The 27,498-nt window shown below is 42.2% G+C and overlaps 2 protein-coding genes across 2 annotated transcripts in view; one reads left to right on the plus strand and one right to left on the minus strand.

Annotated features, from left to right (window-relative positions):
* Positions 1-110: 110 nt before the first annotated feature.
* On the minus strand, positions 111-25,564 carry LOC112253643 (X-linked retinitis pigmentosa GTPase regulator-like). The gene is made up of 17 exons (XM_042319434.1): positions 25,273-25,564; positions 23,956-24,081; positions 23,623-23,715; positions 23,132-23,194; positions 12,746-12,904; positions 12,403-12,552; positions 12,040-12,198; positions 11,574-11,729; positions 11,254-11,378; positions 9,227-9,424; positions 8,299-8,491; positions 5,268-5,380; positions 5,105-5,164; positions 1,251-1,433; positions 1,117-1,165; positions 859-983; positions 111-728 (listed from the first exon to the last, which is right to left on the minus strand). Exons 1-17 carry the CDS (start codon positions 25,301-25,303, stop codon positions 492-494), a joined length of 2,220 nt encoding a protein of 739 aa, XP_042175368.1. The 5' UTR covers positions 25,304-25,564; the 3' UTR covers positions 111-491.
* Positions 25,565-25,721: 157 nt separating this feature from the next.
* The window catches only part of tspan7b (tetraspanin 7b), a 33,878-nt gene continuing 32,101 nt past the window's right edge, over positions 25,722-27,498 (plus strand). Inside the window, exons 1-2 of the mRNA XM_042319435.1 lie at positions 25,722-25,828; positions 26,557-26,849. Coding sequence (XP_042175369.1) covers positions 26,769-26,849 — 81 coding nt within the window. The 5' untranslated portion in view covers positions 25,722-25,828; positions 26,557-26,768. The remainder of the gene's footprint in view (positions 25,829-26,556; positions 26,850-27,498) is intronic.

Below are 27,498 nucleotides of genomic sequence, written 5' to 3' on the forward strand. Positions count from 1 at the left end.
GTGTCTGCAAGTGTCCACACCTCTCCAAAGTATGCAGAGTTCCTAAGTCATTTTGTCATTTTGAGTTGTTTTACTAGTATCCAAATCATGAGATGATTGTCACACCAGAACCAAGTTCAAACGGTTTATGAGACGATGAAAATAACATATCAGAACACACACAAATGTCATATTTCCCTGAAAAACACACATTAAGGTCATATTTAAAGTGCAATTGTGCATTTGGGATATTTCAGCCAGCAATAAATAGTATATCCTCACAGTTTATAACACACAACTACGTTATAAAAGCACAATCAAAACACACTGTGGTTAATTAGCATATGGAAAGTTTGAGAACTGAATGTCAATAAATAGGTCACTTTGTGAGAAGTTCGCTAGTGTTCAAAGTGGAGTGGTTGTTTGTTGTGTACAGTCAATGTGCATCCTCTTCAAGGGTTTATTGGTTGTTGGCGCTGCCAGTCCAGTTCTCCAACACCCAATGAGTGGCGTCACAGTAGGGTGCAGGTGGTAGAGCGGGCACCTCTACCACCAGAGTCCGAGGGTGCTCTCAGAGGGGGCTGGGCACCACTAGCGCTGGTCTCTGATGGATCTCTGTTTTCCAGCCCTGCAGAGGGACCCTTGGCACTGGCAGGCAGCTCCCCCATGCCGGTGCCCTCTGCTGGGGCTTCCGCACTGTCCTCTGTCTGCTTGGCTTTGGAGGAGGACAGGCGTTTGAACAGCAACAGCTGAGGGCAGTAGAGAGGAGAGAACACAGTGAGATCTGACCTACTCAATCACTGACGATCACAGAGCTTTATGACGTGGTTTTCTGTTGTTTAGCTTATGCCTCTTTGTTCCAATGACTTTCTGTTATACCTTTCTGTTGGTCCTTGGTTGGTTCTTGGGTTTCTCCTCTGTTGTTCGATTCTGCAGCTGAGTGCTGGATGCAGAGCTCTCCTCTGTCGGAGCCAAAGGACTGGGCTGACCTGAGTCCTCTGCAACTATACACAACAGACACTTCATGATAATCCATCCACCCTTAGCACAGAAACAGTAAAGCATTAACCACATATATAGTTCAAGACAAAGTTCACCTGTTTGTCAGACATTTCAGAAAATCTCTTCTATGCTCACCTTTCTGCCCACCGTCTGGGAGAGTTTCTTCTTTCACACCCTCTGGTCCCTAGAAAGAGGGAATTCTGTTTTAGAAGTTAACAAACATACAGGTCCTAGACCTGTAGATTAGGGTCATCGGTAGGGTAGCGTACCTGGAGGGGTTCTGCTGTGGACTGGCTCTGACCCTGTAATGATTGTCGCTCCATGTCCTCAGATTTCTCTTTCTCCTCTGCTTTGTTGTTCTCCTCCTCCTCTTCTTCCTTCTCCTCTTCTTCTTCTTCCTCCTCCTCTTCTTCATCATCCTTATGTCCTTCCCCCTCTTCAGCTCTTACATCCTGCAAAAAGGGATGAGAGTGAGTGGGGCAGACTGGTTAAAACAAGCGATAGTAAGTTAGGTAACAGATACAACTTAGTCACAGGGGAGAAACTGCACACTGGCGCACACACACACACACACACACACACACACACACACACACAAACACACACACACACACACACACACACACAGGGAGGGAGAGTCAGCACTAAAGAGACGTGAGGAAGACTAGAGATGGGAGCTTCACATTGGATATGGAAAGTGGAGTCACAACAAGGAGCTAAGGGATTACAGACAGGGATAAAGGAAGAAAAGGGATCCCACCTGCCACAGGAACAGTTTAATGCAAACAGCACTATGCATTCATGTGTAGAGAATGTGTTCAACACAAATGATATCATACGTGGTGGGACTAGTTCTTGACACTGATTTTGATAGTTTTAGAACAACAAATATTTATTTAAACATAAATAAAACTATACTGTAATATTCATTATATCAAACAAATCATGATAAAGAAAAATAACAAAATCGTTGGAGGGCATGCCTGGAAAATAGTAGCTACTATTAGTAAATTGTCTTTACAGAAGAACAAAGTTGAAAAGGGTATTTTTAAAAAGCATTTTGGCATCAAATCTTAACTGCAATGTAAAATGGTAAAGGACTATACAAGGAGATTGAAAGACAAGGCTGTGGACATTCAGTTGATAAAGTAAAACAAAAAACAAAATGGAAGTCAGTAAAACAAAATGGAATAAAAACAGTGAGACTGTAAAGGCAGTTGATATACAGTAAAACAAAATGGAAGTTGTGAATAAAAACGGTGAGACTGTAAAGGCAGTTGATATACAGTAAAACAAAATGGAAGTTGTGAATAAAAACGGTGAGACTGTAAAGGCAGTTGATATACAGTAAAACAAAATGGAAGTTGTGAATAAAAACAGTGAGACTGTAATGGCAGTTGATATACAGTAAAACAAAATGGAAGTCGTGAATAAAAACAGTAGGAGAAAAATCTAGTTATACAAAAAGGTATGGGTTAAGGCATTAAAATGCTCAATTAAGAGTGTTCCTGAGAGAAGTTGACAGACAGCACTGGTTTGGAACAGAACAGATAGGGCTATCATTTGAGATTGAGGTACTGAGGTAAAACATTGTCCCAGAACTCTTCCCCTTTCCCTGACCTCTGTTTGGACCTGTTACCTCTGGCCTCAGCATTCTGATGACTCTCCTGGCCTTCATTAGCTTTTCCTTTGTCAACCACCTCTTCTTCCTCCTCCTCCTGTTTACTCTCCTCCTCCTCCTCTCTGGCTTCATTTTCTTCTTTCTCCTCCTCTTTTCCTTCTTCTTCCTCACCTTCACTCTCCTCCTCCTCTCCAGGTTCTTCTTCTTCCTCATCATCTTCACTCTCCTCCTCCTCCTCTCCAGCTTCTTCCTCATCTTCACTCTCCTCCTCTCCAGGTTTTTCTTCTTCTTCCTCATCATCTTCACTCTCCTCCTCCTCCTCTCCAGCTTCTTCCTCATCTACACTCTCCTCCTCCTCTCCAGGTTCTTCTTCTTCCTCATCATCTTCACTCTCCTCCTTCTCCTCTCCAGCTTCTTCCTCATCTTCACTCTCCTCCTCCTCTCCAGGTTCTTCTTCTTCCTCATCATCTTCACTCTCCTCCTCCTCCTCTCCAACTTCTTCCTCATCTTCACTCTCCTCCTCCTCTCCAGGTTTTTCTTCTTCTTCCCTCTCCTCTGCAGTACTGCTCTCTTCCTCTCCTTCCTCCTCTGCCTCTGTTCCACTGCCTGCCTCATTCTCATCTTCCTCCTCTACAGATCCTACACTCTCATCCTCACCTTCTTCCTCTTTCTCTCCATCTTCTTCATCCTCCTCTTCATAATTGGATTCCTTACTCTTGCTCTCAGTGTCACTATGCGATACTTCCCCACTCTCTTCCTCCTCCTTGCTCTCTCCCCCCCCTTCTTCCTCCTCCTCCTCTTCCACACTCTCTCCCTCTCCTCCCACTGGGCTACTTGTCCTGTCACCCTCCTCCTCTCCCTCCAGTCCACTCTCCTCTTTCTCTGCATCCTCTAACTCACTTTCATCTCCCTGATCTGTTTCAGTCTTACATGGCTCATCTCCTCCCTCGCTCTCCTCCTCTAATTCAGAGATCCCTCCATCCTCCCCCTCTACCTTCACTGTGTCATCATTCTCACCGTTTTCCTCATCTGTCACCTCATAACGGCTCTTGGCCACTTCTTTTCCACCCCCACTTTCTGCCCTCCTCATTCCAACCCCTCCCTCACTCTCTTCCTCTTCACTCTCACTCTCCTGCTTGGCCGGTGTCTGATTGTCGCTGCTCCCCGTCTCGTCTCCACTCTCCTCCCCTCTCCTCTCCTCCTGTTCTCTGTTGTCTGGGGGACCAGAGTAGGACCTGCATTGCTCCTCCTCCACCCCCTGGGCGGGGATGATGTTGATGCGGACTGCTGTTCTCTTGCCTCCTGGTTCGGAGGCCATGGATGCAGATGACTGGCTCCAGGAAGACTGGGCGTCCTCAGCACTTTGTCTGCTGAACCTCTGGGCCCTGCTCTGACTCCGGACTGACTCACTGTCTGAGGGAGAACCAAACTGTCTGGCTGTCACTAGCCCCACACCTGACCCCAGAGAGGACACTCCGGTCAGTAAGCTGCGCAGCGGTGTCTGTTCAGGTGGTTCAGTCTTTGGTTTGTTCTTTTCTCTTTCTGTGTTTTCATTCGTCGTTTTTTGTGGCACTTCAGACACCAGGTCTGGTTCAGTTGTCTTGTCCACAGGCAGTGCATCAGTTAGCTTAAGGCCTTGTGACTGTCTGCCACTCTTTCTATCTGGTGTCCTCCTAACAGCTACATGTTGACTTTTCACCTTTGTAGATATAGAGTTGACCTCTAAGAGAGTCTTTTTGACCTCTGCACTTTGACCTTTGGCTGCGCCCTTTATTTGGATTGCCTTAGAATCCACGACAAATCTCTCCCTCACTTTTCTCTCAACTGCTAACAGTTGTTTTTTCTGTGCGGACGGACAGGGTTTGGACTTGGCCGTGCTAATGTCCCCTATGCTGGAGGGCTTGGCAGGGCCAGCCTTCGGCTCAGCAGGCTTTATCGCCTCCAGAGCCACAACGAGGTTCTCCTTGCCACTGCCTTTGCCCTGGGCAGCCCTGTGGCGCGGTCTCTTCTCTACCACCAGAGACCTGTCACTGGAGCTCCTCAGCAGCTCTGTGGGCAGTGCCCCCCACGGGGTGGGATCCACCCTCCTAGGGGTACAAAGTTCTGGCTGTTCCCCAGCCTTACCATGCCCTTTCACAAGCTTACCCTTCCTCTATCACCAGCGCCAGGAAGCAGAGGATGAAGAAAATATGAAAGAGTTAGAGGAAAATAGTAAACATGCAGAGAAAACAGAGTGAAGAACTCAATAGAGCTCAACGCTGAAAGAAAAACACAGGCAGATGGTAGATAGTCACTGTAAATGGTACAGGGAAGCAGAATGGCTAGCGTGACATAAATGAAAGTGTATGCCCTGAGTTCCTCAGTCAGACCGTCCCTTGTTCAGGAAGACATATTGATAGTGCTGAGTAATTTTGCAAGGAGCTTGCTGGTCGGTGCGCAGAGGCCGCTTGATCATAATAAGAAAACTCCTTAGTTGACAGTTATGCTGTGTGTGCATCTTACCTTCTGTACAGGGGACAACGTCAATGTCTTGTCACTGGGGTCCATTTTCATCACATGAGTCTGCCACAAAGAAGAGACTTTTGTACAGAACCTTTGTGATAACTTCTGTATGAAAGCGCCACAGAATGTACAGGACAGAATTGGGTCAGAGTTGGTGACTCACCATGTTGAGGAAGTCCGTGGTGTCTCCCAGATCTTTAACACTCTCGTTGTCCATCATGTTCTCCACAGTGCTGCTGTCTCCCTCATCCCTTCCCTTCTCAGCTGACCTCTTTTCTGCCACCAACAAAATATCACAAGAATCTTTTCACTTGTTAAAAAGGAATATGTAGGCTCAAGAGAAGTTAGGAGAAATGATATGTAGGCTCAAGAGAAGTTAGGAGAAATGTGAACAGTTGCATTGTGAGGTGATAATGAAAAAAGGACCATGCTAGCTGTTGAAAATGCAATGCTTCACCAAGGAATATGTAGGCTCAAGAGAAGTTAGGAGAAATGTGAACAGTTGCATTGTGAGGTGATAATGAAAAAGGACCATGCTAGCTGTTGAAAATGCAATGCTTCACCAAGGAATATGTAGGCTCAATAGAAGTTAGGAGAAATGTGAACAGTTGCATTGTGATGTGATAATGAAAAAGGACCATGCTAGCTGTTGAAAATGCAATGCTTCACCAAGGAATATGTAGGCTCAATAGAAGTTAGGAGAAATGTGAACAGTTGCATTGTGATGTGATAATGAAAAAGGACCATGCTAGCTGTTGAAAATGCAATGCTTCACCAAGGAATATGTAGGCTCAATAGAAGTTAGGAGAAATGTGAACAGTTGCATTGTGATGTGATAATGAAAAAGGACCATGCTAGCTGTTGAAAATGCAATGCTTCACCAAGGAATATGTAGGCTCAATAGAAGTTAGGAGAAATGTGAACAGTTGCATTGTGATGTGATAATGAAAAAGGACCATGCTAGCTGTTGAAAATGCAATGCTTCACCAAGGAATATGTAGGCTCAATAGAAGTTAGGAGAAATGTGAACAGTTGCATTGTGATGTGATAATGAAAAAGGACCATGCTAGCTGTTGAAAATGCAATGCTTCACCAAGGAATATGTAGGCTCAATAGAAGTTAGGAGAAATGTGAACAGTTGCATTGTGATGTGATAATGAAAAAGGACCATGCTAGCTGTTGAAAATGCAATGCTTCACCAAGGAATATGTAGGCTCAAGAGAAGTTAGGAGAAATGTGAACAGTTGCATTGTGAGGTGATAATGAAAAAGGACCATGCTAGCTGTTGAAAATGCAATGCTTCACCAAGGAATATGTAGGCTCAATAGAAGTTAGGAGAAATGTGAACAGTTGCATTGTGATGTGATAATGAAAAAGGACCATGCTAGCTGTTGAAAATGCAATGCTTCACCAAGGAATATGTAGGCTCAATAGAAGTTAGGAGAAATGTGAACAGTTGCATTGTGATGTGATAATGAAAAAGGACCATGCTAGCTGTTGAAAATGCAATGCTTCACAAGGAATATGTAGGCTCAAGAGAAGTTAGGAGAAATGTGAACAGTTGCATTGTGATGTGATAATGAAAAAGGACCATGCTAGCTGTTGAAAATGCAATGCTTCACCAAGGAATATGTAGGCTCAATAGAAGTTAGGAGAAATGTGAACAGTTGCATTGTGATGTGATAATGAAAAAGGACCATGCTAGCTGTTGAAAATGCAATGCTTCACCAAGGAATATGTAGGCTCAATAGAAGTTAGGAGAAATGTGAACAGTTGCATTGTGATGTGATAATGAAAAAGGACCATGCTAGCTGTTGAAAATGCAATGCTTCACCAAGGAATATGTAGGCTCAATAGAAGTTAGGAGAAATGTGAACAGTTGCATTGTGATGTGATAATGAAAAAGGACCATGCTAGCTGTTGAAAATGCAATGCTTCACCAAGGAATATGTAGGCTCAATAGAAGTTAGGAGAAATGTGAACAGTTGCATTGTGATGTGATAATGAAAAAGGACCATGCTAGCTGTTGAAAATGCAATGCTTCACCAAGGAATATGTAGGCTCAATAGAAGTTAGGAGAAATGTGAACAGTTGCATTGTGATGTGATAATGAAAAAGGACCATGCTAGCTGTTGAAAATGCAATGCTTCACCAAGGAATATGTAGGCTCAATAGAAGTTAGGAGAAATGTGAACAGTTGCATTGTGATGTGATAATGAAAAAGGACCATGCTAGCTGTTGAAAATGCAATGCTTCACCAAGGAATATGTAGGCTCAATAGAAGTTAGGAGAAATGTGAACAGTTGCATTGTGATGTGATAATGAAAAAGGACCATGCTAGCTGTTGAAAATGCAATGCTTCACCAAGGAATATGTAGGCTCAAGAGAAGTTAGGAGAAATGTGAACAGTTGCATTGTGAGGTGATAATGAAAAAGGACCATGCTAGCTGTTGAAAATGCAATGCTTCACCAAGGAATATGTAGGCTCAATAGAAGTTAGGAGAAGTGAACAGTTGCATTGTGATGTGATAATGAAAAAGGACCATGCTAGCTGTTGAAAATGCAATGCTTCACCAAGGAATATGTAGGCTCAATAGAAGTTAGGAGAAATGTGAACAGTTGCATTGTGATGTGATAATGAAAAAGGACCATGCTAGCTGTTGAAAATGCAATGCTTCACCAAGGAATATGTAGGCTCAAGAGAAGTTAGGAGAAATGTGAACAGTTGCATTGTGATGTGATAATGAAAAAGGACCATGCTAGCTGTTGAAAATGCAATGCTTCACCAAGGAATATGTAGGCTCAAGAGAAGTTAGGAGAAATGTGAACAGTTGCATTGTGATGTGATAATGAAAAAGGACCATGCTAGCTGTTGAAAATGCAATGCTTCACCAAGGAATATGTAGGCTCAAGAGAAGTTAGGAGAAATGTGAACAGTTGCATTGTGATGTGATAATGAAAAAGGACCATGCTAGATGTTGAAAATGCAATGCTTCACCAAGGAATATGTAGGCTCAAGAGAAGTTAGGAGAAATGTGAACAGTTGCATTGTGATGTGATAATGAAAAAGGACCATGCTAGCTGTTGAAAATGCAATGCTTCACCAAGGAATATGCGTGTTTTCTAAATAGTTCAACAATCGAAACAGATATGCCTGCAATGTAATGTAATGCAATGTAGTTCAGTGTAGATACCCTTCTTGTTAGACCCAGTGCTCCTGTGTTGGTGAATGCCGTTGTGCACCTTTCTGTTGGTTAGCTCCTTGGGGGGCAGACTGGAGGGGATGGTCTGGCTGGACACGGGCAGGGGTGCGGAGGTATTGAGGTGTCCGAACGTCAGGGGGGGCAGGGTCCGGAACATGAGCCCAAACTGCTCCGGGGAACGCTCCTGAAACAGAGAACACAGGGTTAGTTAGCTGTGTTAGCTTAGCTAGCTTACTTATATCCACTACTTGTTAGGCCCATGATTAGGCTCCAGGTTGTTACTTATATCCACTACTTGTTAGGCCCATGATTAGGCTCCAGGTTGTTACTTATATCCACTACTTGTTAGGCCCATGATTAGGCTCCATGTTGTTACTTATATCCACTACTTGTTAGGCCCATGATTAGGCTCCAGTTTGTTACTTATATCCACTACTTGTTAGGCCCATGATTAGGCTCCATGTTGTTATTCATCTCCACTACTTGTTAGGCCCATGATTAGGCTCCAGTTTGTTACTTATATCCACTACTTGTTAGGCCCATGATTAGGCTCCATGTTGTTATTCATCTCCACTACTTGTTAGGCCCATGATTAGGCTCCATGTTGTTACTTATATCCACTACTTGTTAGGCCCATGATTAGGCTCCATGTTGTTATTCATCTCCACTACCTGTTAGGCCCATAATTAGGATCCTTGTTGACAGTGCTAAAAGGTGAAGGACGTCTAGTTAGGGATCTCCTTAGAGAACCAGGCCGCTAACATTAAAACAAACACTGACTCAATAGTTTCAGACAACTATCTGAGGAACTAGACCGCATCATCCCAGGGACATGTGGCGGTTCAGGGACTGGATGATGAGACTCCCAACACTCCCACTTTTACATGTGTGGACCCCCAGGCCAGTACCCAGTACCCACCCTCTCTCTCCTCCTGACCCGGGCAGAGAGGCTACTGTTCAGGGTAACAGGGGTGGAGGTGAGGGTGTCCCCTAAGAGCTCTGTGTAGGACTTCTCCAGGTAGTCCTCTGTGACATCATTCTCCTCCAGAGTCACCTCCTGACAGCTCTTGTCTCTGGGCTTGGCTAGAACCAGCATGTGGCAACCTCCGCATGTCACCTGGAACAAAGACAACATGTAATTGACCTGAATCTTACACTAGACACAATTATAAGATAAGACTGGATGTCCAACTATCATCACTTTTTTACGCTTTCAGGGAAAAATCTCAACTTGAGATAAATGTGCAAAACTTTCAATTTGGCATCAGCCATGCTATGATGTCAAAGTGAAATTCTCAAATTACAATTCAGCCTTCAGTTGAAAACATGAGGTACAGTTGAATTCGGAAGTTAACACACTTAGGTTGGAGGCATTAAAACTTGTATTTCAACCACTCCACAAATTTCTTGTTTACAAACTATCGTTTTGGCAAGTTGGTAAGGACATCTACTTTGTGCATGACAAGGGTCATTTTTCCAACAATTGTTTACAGACATTATTTCACTGTATCACAATTCCAGTGGGTCAGAAGTTTACATACACTCAGTTGACTGTGCCTTTAAACAGCTTAGAAAATTCAAGAAAATTATGTAATGGCTTTAGAAGCTTCTGATTGGCTGATTGACATCATTTGTGTCAATTGGAGGTGTACCTGTGGATGTATTTCAAGGCCTACCTTCAAACTCAGTGCATCTTTGCTTTACATGATGAGAAAATCAAAAGAAATCAGCCAAGACCTCTGAAAAAAAATTGAAGACCTCCACAAGTCTGGTTCATCCTTGGGAGCAATTTCCAAATGCCTGAAGGTATCACGTTCATCTGTACAAACAATAATATGCAAGTACCAACACCTTGGGACCACGCAGCCGTCATGCATTCTGTCTCCTAGAGATGAACGTACTTTGGTGTGACAAGTGCAAATCAATCCCAGAACAACAGCAAAAGACCTTGTGAAGATGTTGGAGGAAACAGGTACAAAAGTATCTATAGCCACAGTAAAACGAGTCTTATATCGACATAACCTGAAAGGCCACTCAGCAAGGAAGAAACCACTGCTCCAAAAACAACAAAAAAAGACAAACTACGGTTTGCAACTGCACATGGGGACAAAGATCATACTTTTTGGAGACATGTCCTCTGGTCTGATGAAACAAAAATAGAACTGTTTGGCCATAATGACCATCGTTATGTTTGGAGGAAAAAGGGGGAGGCTTGCAAGCCAAAGAATACCATCCCAGCCGTGAAGCACGGGGGTGGCAGCATCATGTTGTGGGGGTGCTTTGCTGCAGAAGGGACTGGTGAACTTCACAAAATAGATGGCGTCATGAGGAATTTAGAATTACGTGGATATATTGAAGCAACATCTCAAGACATCAGTCAGGAAGTTAAAGCTTAGTCGCAAATGAGTCTTCCAAACGGACAATGACCCAAGCATACTTCCAAAGTTGTGGCAAAATGGCTTAAGGACAACAACGTCAAGGTATTGGAGTAGCCATCACAAAGCCTTAACCTCAATCCTATAGAACATTTGTGGGCAGAACTGAAAAAGCATGCGCAATCAAGGAGGCCTACAAAACTGACTCAGTTCCACCAGCTCTGTCAGGAGGAATGGGCCAAAATTCACCCAACTTATTGTGGGAAACTTGTGGAAGGCTACCCGAAACGTTTGGCCCACGTTAAACAATTTAAAGGCAATGCTACCAAATACTAATTGAGTGCATGTAAAACCTGAGCCACTGGAAATGTGATGAAAGAAATAAAAGCTGAAATAAATCACTCTCTACTATTAATTCTGACATTTCACATTCTTAAAATAAAAGTGGTGATCCTAACTGACCTAAGACAGGGAATTTTTTACTAGGATTAAATGTCAGCAATTGTGAAAAACTGAGTTTAAATGTATTTGGCTAAGGTGTATGTAAACTTCCGACTTCAACTGTACATACCGCTTGGACGTTGTACTTGAGGAAGCGTGGACAGAGAGTGGGCTTGAATTGATTGGTGAAGTTCTCCTCGCCCAGACCCAGCTTCCCATGTCTCCCGTCCCCAAAGGTATAGAGAAGACCATTGTCTGAAACCATGACAACTACATGTCAGTCAACTTAATAGACGCGAGCAATGTTATCATGGCAAATGGCAATGGAGTTTATCCATAAAATGCTAGTACCACTGTTGTATAAAAGTTTGCACATTTACAATGTCTTTGTAACATTTTCTGAATTATAACTGTTTTGGGGTGAAAATTGTGTCTGCTAAGCCTGTTTACCTGTGATGACAGCAGTGTGGTTCTCCCCACACATCACCTGTCGTACTCGGCCCTTCCTGAAGTGATCCACCGCTCTGGGCAGCCTCGCCTCAAAGATGAAGGTCCCCTGGCCCAGCTGACCAAACTGACCCAGGCCAAAGGTGTACATGTCCTCCTCTAGAGTCAAATCAAACACAGCGCTACATGGTTAACCCACTATCTCCTGATGCTTTGTGCCATAGAGAAAACCCCCAGACAGTTTCATTACGCATATAAAACATAAAAGTAGTACACAACCACAAACAGGTACAACAATATCTTATAACAATGTGCATTTAGACTTTACACGACCTACCTTCACTATTTGGATAAATACGAGCATTTTAAGGACACTTTCAAAGTGGGACCAAAACCTGTTCATGGGACATACTGAAAGCCACAGCCTTGTGAGAGTCAACTGTCCATTGGTTGACACCAAGCTGCCTACCTGTCACAGCCACGGTGTGCCCGCCTCCACATGCCACCTGGGTCACCTGGTCTGTGATGCCCTTCACCAGCTGGGGCAGGCGGTGTCCATCGAGCTGACCCGTGGCCAGGCCCAGTTTGCCGCTGTCGCACTCCCCAAATGTGTACAGGCCCCCTTCAACTGTGACAAAAGAGATTCCCTGTTGATTAGTTGCATTAACATATTTACCTATTTTTATATCTATATCTAGACATTATTCTACCAACCCAAGAAAAATGACATGTTCATACACAATGGGGTAACTCCCTATTCCTACAAAGTTGTGGAATCATGTGACCTGCCACACTGACAGTGCTGAAGTAGGCTATGCCATTGTCCCCTCACCAGTAACGAAGGCAGAGTGGTAGTACCCACAGGACACCCAGGCCACTGGCCGACCCACAGTGACCTCCTGGGGGGTCAGGGCACTGCTCTCCTTCCCCAGGCCGATCTGCCCCTCAGTGTTGTCACCCCACATGAACAGCGTCCCACTCTCTAGAACAAGGACATCATCACCGTGATTATTTACAGCAAAAACTAGGTGAGGAGGAGCAACAGAAATATAGACAGTTGATAGTAAATTAGTGCAACTCTGGTCTATGAAGTAAAAATGTTTGTCATCAATATGAACCAGAAGACACTCATAGTTGTAACTCAGAGGTTGTCACTTATAACGGGAGAGTCTTACCTGTGAGGGCAGCAGAGGTGTTGGAGCCGGCAGCAAGCATTTTGATTGGTCCATGTGAACTGAAGAAGTCCACCAATTGGAAGGCTGTCCTCTCCTCACAGTCTCCCAGACCTAGCTGACCTTCGTTGTTTCCACCGGTAGAGTACACGTTTCCCCGAGCTGTGGACAGGACACATACATGAATCAGTCTCAGTTCTACTACCACAAGGATTATAATATAAAACATTAAAGGCAAAACTTCACGTGTTATTTCATAGTTTGGATGTCTTCACTATTATTTTGCAATGTAGAAAATAGTAAAAAATAAAGCAAAACCCTTGAATGCATAGGTGTTCTAAAACTTATGATCGTGTGTGTTTATGTATGTGTGTATAATATATATACACACACACACACACACACACACACACACATATATATATATATATATATATATATATATATATAAATATATATATATACATACATACACACACACACACGGTCATAAGTTTTAGAACACCTATGCATTCAAGGGTTTTACTTTATTTTTTACTATTTTCTACATTGCAAAATAATAGTGAAGACATCAAAACTATGAAATAACACATATGGAATAATGTAGTAACCAAAAAAGTGTTAAAGATAATCAAAAGATATGTTCTATTTTAGATTCTTCAAAGTAGCCACCCTTTGCCTTGATGACAGCTTTGCACACTCTTGGCATTTTCTCAACCAGCTTCATGAGGTAGTCACCTGGAATGCATTTCAATTAACAGGTGTGCCTTGTTAAAAGTACATTTGTGGAATGTATGTCCTTCTTAATGCATTTGAGTCAATCAGTTGTTTTGTGACACGGTATGGGGTGGTATACAGAAGATGGCCCTATTTTGTAAAAGACAAAGTCCATATTATTAAGGCAAGACCAGCTCAAATAAGCAAAGAGAAATGATAGTCCATCATTACTTTAAGACGTGAGTCAGTCAATACGGAAAATTTCAAGAACTTTGGAAGTTACTTCAAGTGCAGTCGCAATGAGTCGGTGTATCCAAATCTTTGACTGGTACTGTATGCATGTATGTACAGTGGGGGAAAAAAGTATTTAGTCAGCCACCAATTGTGCAAGTTCTCCCACTTAAAAAGATGAGGCCTGTAATTTTCATCATAGGTACACTTCAACTATGACAGACAAAATGAGGGGAAAAAATCCAGAAAATCACATTGTAGGATTTTTTATGAATTTATTTGCAAATTATGGTGGAAAATAAGTATTTGGTCACCTACAAACAAGCAAGATTTCTGGCTCTCACAGACCTGTAACTTCTTCTTTAAGAGGCTCCTCTGTCCTCCACTCATTACCTGTATTAATGGCACCTGTTTGAACTTGTTATCAGTATAAAAGACTCCTGTCCACAACCTCAAACAGTCACACTCCAAACTCCACTATGGCCAAGACCAAAGAGCTGTCAAAGGACACCAGAAACAAAATTGTAGACCTGCACCAGGCTGGGAAGACTGAATCTGCAATAGGTAAGCAGCTTGGTTTGAAGAAATCAACTGTGGGAGCAATTATTAGGAAATGGAAGACATACAAGACCACTGATAATCTCCCTCGATCTGGGGCTCCACGCAAGATCTCACCCTGTGGGGTCAAAATGATCACAAGAACGGTGAGTAAAAATCCCAGAACCACACGGGGGGACCTAGTGAATGACCTGCAGAGAGCTGGGACCAAAGTAACAAAGCCTACCATCAGTAACACACTACACCGCCAGGGACTCAAATCCTGCAGTGCCAGACGTGTCCCCATGCTTAAGCCAGTACATGTCCAGGCCCGTCTGATGTTTGCTAGAGAGCATTTGGATGATCCAGAAGAAGATTGGGAGAATGTCATATGGTCAGATGAAACCAAAATGTAATTTTTTGGTAAAAACTCAACTCGTCCTGTTTGGAGGACAAAGAATGCATCCAAAGAACACCATACCTACTGTGAAGCATGGGGGTGGGGGCTGTTTTTCTGCAAAGGGACCAGGATGACTGATCTGTGTAAAGGAAAGAATGAATGGGGCCATGTATCGTGAGATTTTGAGTGAAAACCTCCTTTCATCAGCATTGAAGATGAAATGTGGCTGGGTCTTTCAGCATGACAATGATCCCAAACACACCGCCCGGGCAACGAAGGAGTGGCTTTGTAAGATGCATTTCAAGGTCCTGGAGTGGCCTAACCAGTCTCCAGATCTGAAACCCCATAGAAAATCTTTGGAGGGAGTTGAAAGTCTGTGTTGCCCAGCAACAGCCCCAAAACATCACTGCTCTAGAGGAGATCTGCATGGAGGAATGGGCCAAAATACCAGCAACAGTGTGTGAAAACCTTGTGAAGACTTACAGAAAACGTTTGACCTCTGTCATTGCCAACAAAGGGTATTTAACAAAGTATTGAGATAAGCTTTTGTTATTGACCAAATACTTATTTTCCACCATAATTTGCAAATAAATTAATTAAAAATCCTACAATGTGATTTTCTGATTTTTTTTCTTCTCATTTTGTCTGTCATAGTTGAAGTGTACCTATGATGAAAATTACAGGCCTCTCTCATCTTTTTAAGTGGGAGAACTTGCACAATTGGTGGCTGACTAAATACTGTTTTGCCCAACTGTATGTATGTATGTATGTACACTACCGTTCAAAAGTTTGGGGTCACTTAGAAATGTCCTTGTTTTTTTTTTCAATTTAAAGTTTTATTAAGTTCTTGTTTTTCAAATCAACCAACAAAACACATTCCACATTCACAGATGTGACAGGCTTTAAAAAAAGAAAGTCAAAAAATAATATTACATTTGAAAAAATAAAAATACAATTAAAATGAATGATAAAGTCAAATAAAAGCATTTATTTTTCTTAATCTATTTATTTTCCTTGGTGCATATATACAGTGCCTTGCGAAAGTATTCGGCCCCCTTGAACTTTGCGACCTTTTGCCACATTTCAGGCTTCAAACATAAAGATATAAAACTGTATTTTTTTGTGAAGAATCAACAACAAGTGGGACACAATCATGAAGTGGAACGACATTTATTGGATATTTCAAACTTTTTTAACAAATCAAAAACTGAAAAATTGGGCGTGCAAAATTATTCAGCCCCCTTAAGTTAATACTTTGTAGCGCCACATTTTGCTGCGATTACAGCTGTAAGTCGCTTGGGGTATGTCTCTATCAGTTTTGCACATCGAGAGACTGAAATTTTTCCCATTCCTCCTTGCAAAACAGCTCGAGCTCAGTGAGGTTGGATGGAGAGCATTTGTGAACAGCAGTTTTCAGTTCTTTCCACAGATTCTCGATTGGATTCAGGTCTGGACTTTGACTTGGCCATTCTAACACCTGGATATGTTTATTTTTGAACCATTCCATTGTAGATTTTGCTTTATGTTTTGGATCATTGTCTTGTTGGAAGACAAATCTCCGTCCCAGTCTTAGGTCTTTTGCAGACTCCATCAGGTTTTCTTCCAGAATGGTCCTGTATTTGGCTCCATCCATCTTCCCATCAATTTTAACCATCTTCCCTGTCCCTGCTGAAGAAAAGCAGGCCCAAACCATGATGCTGCCACCACCATGTTTGACAGTGGGGATGGTGTGGTCAGGGTGATGGGCTGTGTTGCTTTTACACCAAACATAACGTTTTGCATTGTTGCCAAAAAGTTCAATTTTGGTTTCATCTGACCAGAGCACCTTCTTCCACATGTTTGGTGTGTCTCCCAGGTGGCTTGTGGCAAACTTTAAACAACACTTTTTATGGATATCTTTAAGAAATGGCTTTCTTCTTGCCACTCTTCCATAAAGGCCAGTTTTGTGCAATATACGACTGATTGTTGTCCTATGGACAGAGTCTCCCACCTCAGCTGTAGATCTCTGCAGTTCATCCAGAGTGATCATGGGCCTCTTGGCTGCATCTCTGATCAGTCTTCTCCTTGTATGAGCTGAAAGTTTAGAGGGACGGCCAGGTCTTGGTAGATTTGCAGTGGTCTGATACTCCTTCCATTTCAATATTATCGCTTGCACAGTGCTCCTTGGGATGTTTAAAGCTTGGGAAATATTTTTGTATCCAAATCCGGCTTTAAACTTCTTCACAACAGTATCTCGGACCTGCCTGGTGTGTTCCTTGTTCTTCATGATGCTCTCTGCGCTTTTAACGGACCTCTGAGACTATCACAGTGCAGGTGCATTTATACGGAGACTTGATTACACACAGGTGGATTGTATTTATCATCATTAGTCATTTAGGTCAACATTGGATCATTCAGAGATCCTCACTGAACTTCTGGAGAGAGTTTGCTGCACTGAAAGTAAAGGGGCTGAATAATTTTGCACACCCAATTTTTCAGTTTTTGATTTGTTAAAAAAGTTTGAAATATCCAATAAATGTCGTTCCACTTCATGATTGTGTCCCACTTGTTGTTGATTCTTCACAAAAAAATACAGTTTTATATCTTTATGTTTGAAGCCTGAAATGTGGCAAAAGGTCGCAAAGTTTAAGGGGGCCGAATACTTTCGCAAGGCACTGTATATACATATATACATACATACACACACACACACATAAGCACACAAAAACTAAATTAAAATAAAAACACACAAAAAAACATAACACTCGCAGCAGCACTATCAAGGTTCTTATCAGCTATTTCAAGCATTCGCTGAGACGACGGGCCAATAATTCGTTTTTAGGTTTTACAGTACCTTACACAACATGTATCTGCGCATTTCCCTAGTCACCCCGTTCACTCTGTCCAGTTTGAAATATAGTTGAATAGTGGAGACCAGAGTCTATCAAACTTGGGCTGTCTCTTGTGGAGGTCATAAGTGAGCTTTTCAAGAGGAAGAAAGTCAACAATCTGGTCAATCCACATTTTAAATGTAGGAGGGGTATTAGAGGCCAACAATAGAAGAATACATTTCTTAGCAAAGTATGTAATAGTCATAAGCAAATTTTCTCTGTCAGGATCAAGAACAAAGTCCTGCTGGGCATTAAGAAGATAGATACATGGGGTCATATCAAACTGTACCTCTAGTATTTTCTGTGCAGCAGTATGTACAGATTGCCAGAATCTGGCAATCTCTCTACAGCTCCAAAATACATGCATATAGGTTCCACTTTCAGAGGTACATCTTTTACAGTTAGGAGACATATCTGTTTTCATTCTATGGAGTCTCAAAGGAGTATAATAAAATTTGTACAAAAATTTGTAATTAGATTCTTTCATTTTTACACTGGTAGAGGAGCAGTATACCCTGTCGCAAACCTCCGCCCATACCTCATCACTGATAGTCAGACCAAGGTCCTTTTCCCAGATTATTTTCAAAGGAGTAAAGGAGGAGCTTCCTATCTCAGAAAGGAGTCTATAGATGTAAGATATTTAGCCTTTAATGGATTGTGCTGTGACAAGAAGGGTTTCAACTTCATTCAACTGAGTTCTAAACCTCCTCTTGGAGGTAAATGAGGAAATTACATGTCTAATTTGAAGATATTTAAAAAAAAATGGGATCTTGGCACATCGAATTCACTGCAGAGCTCTTGAAAGGATTTCAGTGTAGTGGTTTTCTGATGAAATAGGTCTGAAAAGGTCCTGATTCCTAGAGTATGATGCCAAAGATTAAAGTTGGCATCACTCAGGGCTTTTGGCAAGTCTGGGTTGCCTACTATAGGCGAGTGAGAACATATTTGGGAGGAAATGCCCAGGTATTTCTTACAGTCCCTCCACGCTAGTAGGGTGCTGTAAATCACAAAAGTTTTGGCTATGTTGCCCACTTCACTAAAGTTATTAATGAATATAATTGAGCTTAAGGGCAATGAACCACAGGATTGGGCTTCTATCTGAATCCACGTTGACTCTTGTCTGTTTGTGATCCATGTTAGCATGTTGCGGATTTGGGCAGACCAGTAGTACAATTGAAGGGAGGGAAGGGCAAGACCACCCTTAGATTCAGGTTTCGATAGAGTGGAAAACTTGATCCTAGGTTTTTATTGCCCCATATAAATTTGGTGATGCTTTGGTTAGTTGTTTTGAAGAAGGAAACTGGGAGATAGCATGGGAGCATCTGAAATAAGTAGTTCAGTCTAGGGAGGACGTTCATACGGATTACATTAATTCTTCCTACTAAGCTAATTGGGAGGGAGATCCAGGTTTGGAGATCGTTCTTGATTCGATCCAGGAGTGGAAGATAATTTTCCTTAAAAAGGCTATTCAGATCTGGTGTTATGAAGATCCCGAGGTATTGAAACCACTGTGTTTTCCATTGGAAAGGACAAAGTGTCTTCATAGAGCTGGTGAGTGTAATATTGAGAGGGCAGACAGTGGATTTGTTAAAATTGATCTTATAACCTGAAAACTTGCCATACTGAGCAATTGTGTCTAAAATGAGAGGGAGGGATTTCTCAGGGTTGGATATGTAGAGCAAGACATCATCCGCGTAAAGCGAAATCATGTGCTGCAGGCCGCCTGCAGAAACACCCATAATACTTGAATTGCTCCTTATCAGCTCTGCCAGAGGCTCCGCCCCCAACAAGTAGAGCAGCGGGGACAGCGAGCACCCTTGTCTTGTGCCCCGTTCCAGAGGGAATCTGTCAGAGTTCAGTCCATTAGTAGTCACCATGGCATTTGGATGAGAGTATAGTGATTTGATCCATTTAATAAAATTTGGGCCCATATTGAACTTTTCTAAGACTGAAAACAGAAAGCTCCACTCCATCCTGTCAAACGCCTTCTCAGCATCCAGTGAAGCCAGCAGGACAGGGGTCTTCTGTGCGTTTACTTGATCAATAATATCAAAAAGACGGCGAATGTTATCAGAAGAATATCTGTCTCTAATAAATCCAGTTTGGTCCGCTTTTATTATTTTGGGAAGAAGAGTGTTTAGCCTTGTGGCGAGCAATTTGGTAATTATTTTATAGTCGAAATCCAACAAGCTTATGGGCCGGAAGGACGAGCAGGATAGGGGGTCCTTGTCCTTTTTTAGCAACACTGTAATGCGAGCTGTGTGCATTGAGTCTGGGAGAACTCAGTTTTTGCAAAAATCCTCCAGCATTGGCATGAAGATAGGGCTGAGCTGGGGCCAAAAAGCTTTGTAGAACTCTCTGGGGAATCCATCTGGGCCTGGGGACTTATTAGGTGGCATGGAGGTAATTGCCTCCAGGATCTCCTCAGGAGTGAAGGGGGAGTTGAGATCTTCTTGGTCGGTCTCTGATAGTTTAGGTAGCGAGATTCCCTCTAGGAAAGAGTGGAGTTCTGCCTCCGTGTGTTTTCTCTCAGAGGTATATAGTTTGCAGTAAAAATCATGAAAAGTTAAATTGATCTTTTTTGGGTCATATGTGACCTCGTCCTCTGCTGTTCGGATAGCCATGATTGTACGCTCTGACTGCTCCTTTTTAATTGGTAAGCAAGCAATCTACTGGGCCTATTGCTATACTCATGGTATTTCTGTTTAGTAAAGAAAACTTATTTTTTTTATCTCCCAAGTGTAGTCCAAATTAAGTTTGGCTTTGGCTGCTTTAAGATGACTCCAGGAGGTGCTGTCTAGGGATTGTTTATGCATTTTTTCACAGCATTCCAGCTCCCTCTCAAGGTCTAGCCTGTGTGCTTCCATTGCTTTTTTCTTAGAGGAAGCATATGCAATTAGATGACCTCTTAGTGTGGCTTTAGCAGCGTCCCACATTGTCGCCGGAGAAACAGGAGAATCTTTATTGTCTTGTGTGTAGTTGTCTATCCATGTAGTTACCAATGTATGGAACGCTTCGTTTGATAGCATGGAGGTGTTGAATTTCCAGCTCTTTGACCTCGGGATGTTTTTGCAGAGGTCAAAGCGGAGGTGGACAAAGGCGTGATCTGAAAGTGCTATGGGTCCGATTGTACAAGTGGCTGAATTTACGAAACTCTTTGAGATAAAAATGTAATCTATACGGGGGTAGGTGTTATGGACATTAGAGTAGTATGTATAGTCCATAGATGAGCTATTAGTCTCTCTCCAGATATCTATCAGTTCCATCTCTTTAGTAAGAGAGTTCAACATCTTTGCAGATCTAGGATTTGTGGTGGGGACTTGAGATGATTTGTCTAGGGTTGGGTTAAGGGTACAATTAAAATCTCCGGCCACCACGCCAAAGGAGACACAATGCTCATTGAACAGGGTTATAATTTTTGACATGAAGGCAGGAGTATCTGTGTTAGGGGCATATATGTTTAAGATAGTAATTGGTTGACCATATAGTGACCCAGTTATCAAAATAAATCTCCCCTCCGGATCAGATATGTTTTTGTCAATTATGAATGGAACATTCTTATGGATAAGTATGGCTGTGCCTCTACTGTTTGATTTGAAAGATGAGAAATACACCTGTCCCACCTGTCCCAACAGTTAGCAATGCACAACGTCTGCCTCTCCCCACCAAAGAAATGCCTCATCCTCTCCACCCCGCATTGAGTAAAATAACACAGTTGCCCTCGTCCAGACCACAGTAAAAAAAACCGGGGGAGAAAAATAAAATCAATAGCCCAGCCTACATATACCTCCCCCAAGGGACATAGGGAACCCCAAGTAATAATAGCAAAAAAAAAACAAAAAAAACAAGGAAATAAAAGTAGGCTGAAACATTAGTAGGCCTAGGTTAGGCTATACAGCCCATCCCTCTCAGTTAAAGGAAAATAAATATAAATTGGACGGCTATAATGACATTTAGGGGCTGGGTCTCTGAATATCGGCTATATGTCGTCTTACCTCCTTTAGTAATGGCATTAATCGCATTTAGTCATTGGTCTGTTTCTCATTGGCCAGGATTGTCTTTCAAAAAACGTTTTGCCTCTTCGGGAGTTTTGAAGTGTCGCAAGGCTCCTTGGTGAAGAATCCTGAGCTTGTTTGGGTATTTGAATCCCCTGAAGATGCCTCGGTCAATGGAGTATTTCTTCACTTCGTCAAATTCTCTGCGCTTTCGGCGTATTCCAGCTGACAGGTCCTGGTGTAAAGCGAGTTTGGCGTTTCCCACTGTGATGGTGTTGTTTTTCGCCACCTGTAGGACTCGTTCCTTGTCGGTGAATCTCAGGAAACGTATGGTGATTGGGCGCGGTGGTTGTCTGGCTGCTGGTGGGGGCCTCAGTGCTCGGTGAGCTCTCTCTCGAGTTCTATGGGCCTGTCGGCGGACATGTGGAGCCACTCGGGAAGTTTGTCTTGCAGGTAGCGGATTAGTGGCATGTTTCCCTCTTCTTTTTCGCCCAGATTGAATAGAACACAATTATTCCTTCGCCCCCTGTTTTCCAGGTCCTCTGTTTTCTCTTCCAGATGCTCGATTTCCTTTTTAGCATATGCTATTGTTTCCATGGCATCTGTCAATAAGTTTTCCATGGATAGGATTCGCCCCTCTGCCTCGTCCAGGCGCCCCGCGTTTATGGTTATCTTGTTGTTGATGTCAGGCAAAGCGTTTTCCAGGATTGTCACCTTGCCCCCTATCGCACTGAGCTGAGAGTTAATGGCATCTAATTTAGTGTTTAGTTCTGTACGTTGGGATCTCAACTCAGAAAGGATGTCTTCGACAGAGTGCGAGGTTGGCATTCGTTGTGCCTCGTGGGGGAGCGGGTTCTCTTGCTCCTGGCTAATGGCGCTAGTTTTTTCTGAAGCTAGCTTCTTCTTGGAGGCTTTTTCCGTCGCTAATACTCGAGTCCAGGTAAAAATGTCACCTGTAGTGTCGCCTTTTGTAGCCGCCATGACTTCTTCTTACTAAAGCTAAATGAGTTTGAACTTGGAGTGGAGGTAAGATTAGGAATTGGAAACTACTTGTGCGGAGCTCTTAGTTCATGCGGCCATCTCGTCCAAGGGTCACGTGATCCCCATGTCCTTGTTTTTTAAAGAAAAGCACATTTTTTTGTCCATCAAAATAACATCAAATTGATCAGAAATACAGTGTAGACATTGTTAATGTTGTAAATGACTATTGTAAGTGGAAATATATTATTTTTTATGGAATATCTACATAGGCGTACAGAGGCCCATTATCAGCAACCATCACTCCTGTGTTCCAATGGCACGTTGTGTTTGCTAATCCAAGTTTATCATTTTAAAAGGCTAAATGATCATTAGAAAACCCCTTTGCAATTATGTTGAAGCTGAAAACTGTTGTTCTGATTAAAGAAGCAATAAAACTAACCTTTAGACTAGTTGTGTATCTGGAGCAGCAGCATATGTAGGTTCGATTACAGGCTCAAAATGGCCAGAAACAAATAACTTTCTTCTGAAACTCGGTAAAAGGCCTACTTAAAGTCATAGTCCTTGCAGGACACAGAGTCAACTTTCACTTAGTAATATGATCATAATTTGGTACATGTCATCATTTATATTGTATCTGTGGTCATAACTGTGTACTTACAAGTGTAAACGATAGTGTGATTTCTTCCACAGGCTGCAAGCCGCACCTTTTCAGACTTCAAAGCTTAGAGAAAAACAAGAATGAGAAAGACACCCATTTTCAGATTGCAATCAGCCACAATAGCAGGCCAACCCTCTCTTTTGCTCCTCTGCTGCCCTCCTGCTCGGGAGATTAGATTATTCCAGATTACAGACCCCTCCAGATTGGGATTACAGCAGTGACAAATCTCTCTGTCTCCTGCTACTAGTATACCCATTCACAATTTACAAAATAACAGCATCATTACTTAGTTTAAGCCACAGAAAATCCAACTAATTTTGTGGGGTAAAAACATAATTGGACATTTGATTTCAGTAGCTATATTGTCTGTCGTCATCCCCCACTCCCTCTTGTCTAGTACATTCAAGGGGAGATAAGCAGCTGTGTATGACAGCAATACAAGAGAGTACTGCTTTTGACCCAAAACAAAGGGAGAGCAAATTTAAACCCACCTTTCACACAAGTGGGCTTGTTCACCATGGTCTTTGATCCTAAACCCAGCTGACCCCAGTTGTTACTGCCAAACATGAAAAGCTTGCCATTCTCTGTAAAAATAAATAAATAAAACCACTTGAGAAAGCTACAGGAACAGCGACATTAATACTAATAGAAGCTGCAGTTGAGCAGCATTTCATTTGCATAAAAATGTATTTGAAATGTGTGATAGGTGTGTTAGCAAATTATTTTATCTTACTTCAGATGTTGCATGTTCTTCAGAATTGCAGGCCCATTTTTATATGGCTCTGATCACTACCATCAATTTGAAAACGTAATCGGTCACTGACCTGTTATCAATGCTGTGTGCTCATCCCCACAGGTGATTTTCAGAGGTACATCATTTTTCAGCCAAAATTTACTGGGGATGTTATCTGCAAATTTGCTTTTTCCAAAGGTGAAGACTGCTCCCGTTTCTGTTAGAACACAAACATCGATCACATTTCAAACAGCTAGATAGCCGGCTAATAATACACAGTCATGGCTAGATGGGATACAAATTGACGTCAAATTATGCATTTTTAGCTAACCCTAACCCAACCTTTTATTTTTTCAATTTAACTAGGCAAGTCAGTTAACTACAAATTCTTATTTACAATGACCGCCTACCCCGGCCAAACCCGGACGATGCTGGGCCAAAGGTGCGCTGCCCTATGGGACTCCCAATCACGGCCAGGTGTGATAGAGCCTGGATTTGAACCAGTGACTGTAGTGATGCCTCTTGCACTAAGATGCATTGCATTAGGCCGCTGCACCACTCGGGAGCCCGAAAAGTTCCAATACAGCCATTTCTTAAAATTTTATCTCAATATCAAATCATTTCTGGGTAACAATGAAGTACCTTAATGTGATTGTTTCAATTAAAATAGTCAAAAATAAACAAAAATAGTTAGCAAATACTAGCAATTTCTCAAACTATTTTACTAGGACTGTCGGTGTGGTCTGAATGGGGAGGGGAAAACTGAAAAAAAAACTAGCTGTTATTGGCAGAGGTTTGGAACTCTTTCTTATTGGTGTTTTAACTAATTTACCCCCAAACTCCATCCCACCAAAGCAGGCTGAAATTACAAGTGTGTTTTTTCAAACAGCTAAAAGGACATTGTCATAATTTCCACAATTTCACATTATTATTGCAACCTCATAGTATGGAAATATATATATATAAATAAAACACTGGGAAATCACGTTGTTGGTTGCACTGGCCCTTTAACCCAATTCTCATAACCTGCTACTCAAAGTCCACTCTGATATAAACTGTATCCCATCTAGTCCAAACAATAATACCACACTAGAAGCTAATTTAGATAGCTTACTACCTGTTAACCACATTATCAAAGATACTGATAACTTTTCCCTTTTTCCTGTGACATTCTCCGTGACAGACGTAAACAACGGCGCACATGGAGGTTGTCCCTTGTTACCAGCTTGTTAGCTAATTTTAACTAGCGTTATCTTGCCTGGCTACTTTGCTCATGCGTGATAGTTTATGTTAGCTAGCACACTAGCTAACGTTAGCAAGCGAAATATTTCATGTTCATTCCGAAACATTTTCAAATGGGTGAATAATGTTAACTAGTTAACGTTAGCTATATAGCGAGCTATCTTACCAGGTATCTCGTCTTCTGTCTCCCCTGCCATCGTAGTGTCAAATCGGCTTAGCAACTACACTACACAGGGTTAGCTGCTTCTATGCGTGTTGTGTTGTTTTCGTCCGAAACAACCCGGATGTAAACAAAATTTCACCTGTAGCAACCAAGGCTGTGTTTCATTTTGTGTCGAGTCGCACCCTCCCCTGTCATTTGTTCAGTCCCCCTCGCACATCTGGGGCGTCTTTTGAAAACAAATGGCAGAAATAATGTTCACTTTTTGCTTACATTTATCCAGTGGTCTCAGATCTGAAGGGGAATGAGGCAGGGCAGAGGGGAGGAGGCATATTATAAACTGAAAACCAGCGCAGGGATCAACTTCTATTGTGCAGCCATACGTTACGTTCTCTTAGTCAACGAATGGTTGCGTGCAACGTCATCGATTGTGTCATCGACTGACAGATTGCTATAACATTATGATGCGGTTAGCTGATATGTTAAAGACCTATCCAGGCGTTGTAAGATGTGGCAGGCGTAAGGAACACCTGGGCAGAGGAACGTGCCGACAGATAAGAGGGTAAGGTAGTTACCGGTATTTTTTTGTGCGGTCAGTGCCAGGGGTGTATTCATTAGTCGTATACCATTTACTCCAAACGTAAAACCAATAGTTTTTATTGGACAAATTCAGTTAGGCATCTCTCCGTTTAGTTCAAACCGGGTTTGCAACAGATAATCAACTGAATCAACTAATAATACACCCATGGTCAAAGATGTTTTTTTAACTCTGTGGCTAGGTTTAGTCTAGCTATAACACCTAACTCTCGAAGTCCTCCTGACTTCACAGTTAGTCTAATAGGCCAGTTAACCTCGTCCAGGCTATGTTTGTGGAGCCTATGCCCCCGTTGGTTGCTAAGATCTTTCCCTTTCAGTTTCACGATACGTTGCAATCTCACATGGAACACCAGCCTGTCAATTCTGTTACCAGTCTGTGAACACTTTTCACACCTTGTCAGATGATCACATGAACTTTAGTCACTCTCCAAATGGCAATACCTCCTTTGCAGCCAACCATCTTGCTTTTACATTGAGCAAAAGACTTGTGGCTTAATTTGTGGCTTAATTTCTTTCCAATAGTTGTACCCCTAATCGTTTTTTAAAAATTAAGTGCAATAAATAGGCTTTGTCTTTAAACCAGTATTATAATGTTTTTGTAACGACTTTCACATAAAATGCAACACGTATTTTAAAATGATTAATTGACTTTGTAACACCTGTTATATACACCCCATAATAATCATTGATCAGGGTTTTCACAGTAACCCGTGAACCCCGCCAGACGGCGCATGGAGAGGTCCGAGGCCTGTAGAACCACCTGCAGCTCATTGATTTACGGACAGTGAGGAGAGAGCGACTGCGCTGTGAAAGACTGCGGGTGGATCAACTGAACCAACAAAGCCCAGTGGAGAATCACAGCAACGCAGCCCCGCTGAAAACCCAGCGCCCCATTTTACAGTAGAATGGCATCAAGAAGAATGGAGACCAAACCAGTGATAACCTGCCTCAAAACGCTCCTCGTCGTCTATTCCTTCGTGTTTTGGGTAAGCAGACATGTCAAAGCGATAGTTTATTGTCGTCCTAAATGTAATATGTAGGTAATAATCTAGTTTGTGAACGGTATGATTTAATAGTTTACGTTGGAAAAAAACGGATGTTGTGCCGTGCGCACAGGCTGCTGCCTTGGAACAAGTGCATGTTTATTAGTGGGCACGCTGCGTGGACCGTTATCTTTATTATAGCGGAGCATTATTATAACGTTTGAAGAGTTTTTTCTTCTTCTATAGGCTAGGAAATATATTTGTATTAAGTAGGCTATAAATATTGAAACAAATGTTGTTTATGTGAAATGTCGTTAATATTTTTTCGCTAATACTGACGAAGCCATCATTTAATTATATATATTTTTTGTTACATATCTTTTTCCTGTGATTTTGTAAGTGGTCACTAACATTCACATGCTGTTGTAAGAATGTTAAGAATAGTCCCAACAGGTAACCTAATCAACATCTGGTCACACTTTATTTGGATAGTCCGGATTTTCCATATGTAGATGCTCTACAGATGGTCATGCTATCAACAAACTATCTGTTGATAAGCAACTGCTTCATAAGGTTACGGTTAGGGTTATGTTTAGAATAAGGGTTAGAGGTTAGGCTTAGAATAAGGGTTAGGGTTAGGATAAGGGTTAGG

This window comes from Oncorhynchus tshawytscha, unplaced genomic scaffold (assembly GCF_018296145.1).
Source record: "Oncorhynchus tshawytscha isolate Ot180627B unplaced genomic scaffold, Otsh_v2.0 Un_scaffold_4246_pilon_pilon, whole genome shotgun sequence".
Taxonomy (NCBI): domain Eukaryota; kingdom Metazoa; phylum Chordata; class Actinopteri; order Salmoniformes; family Salmonidae; genus Oncorhynchus; species Oncorhynchus tshawytscha.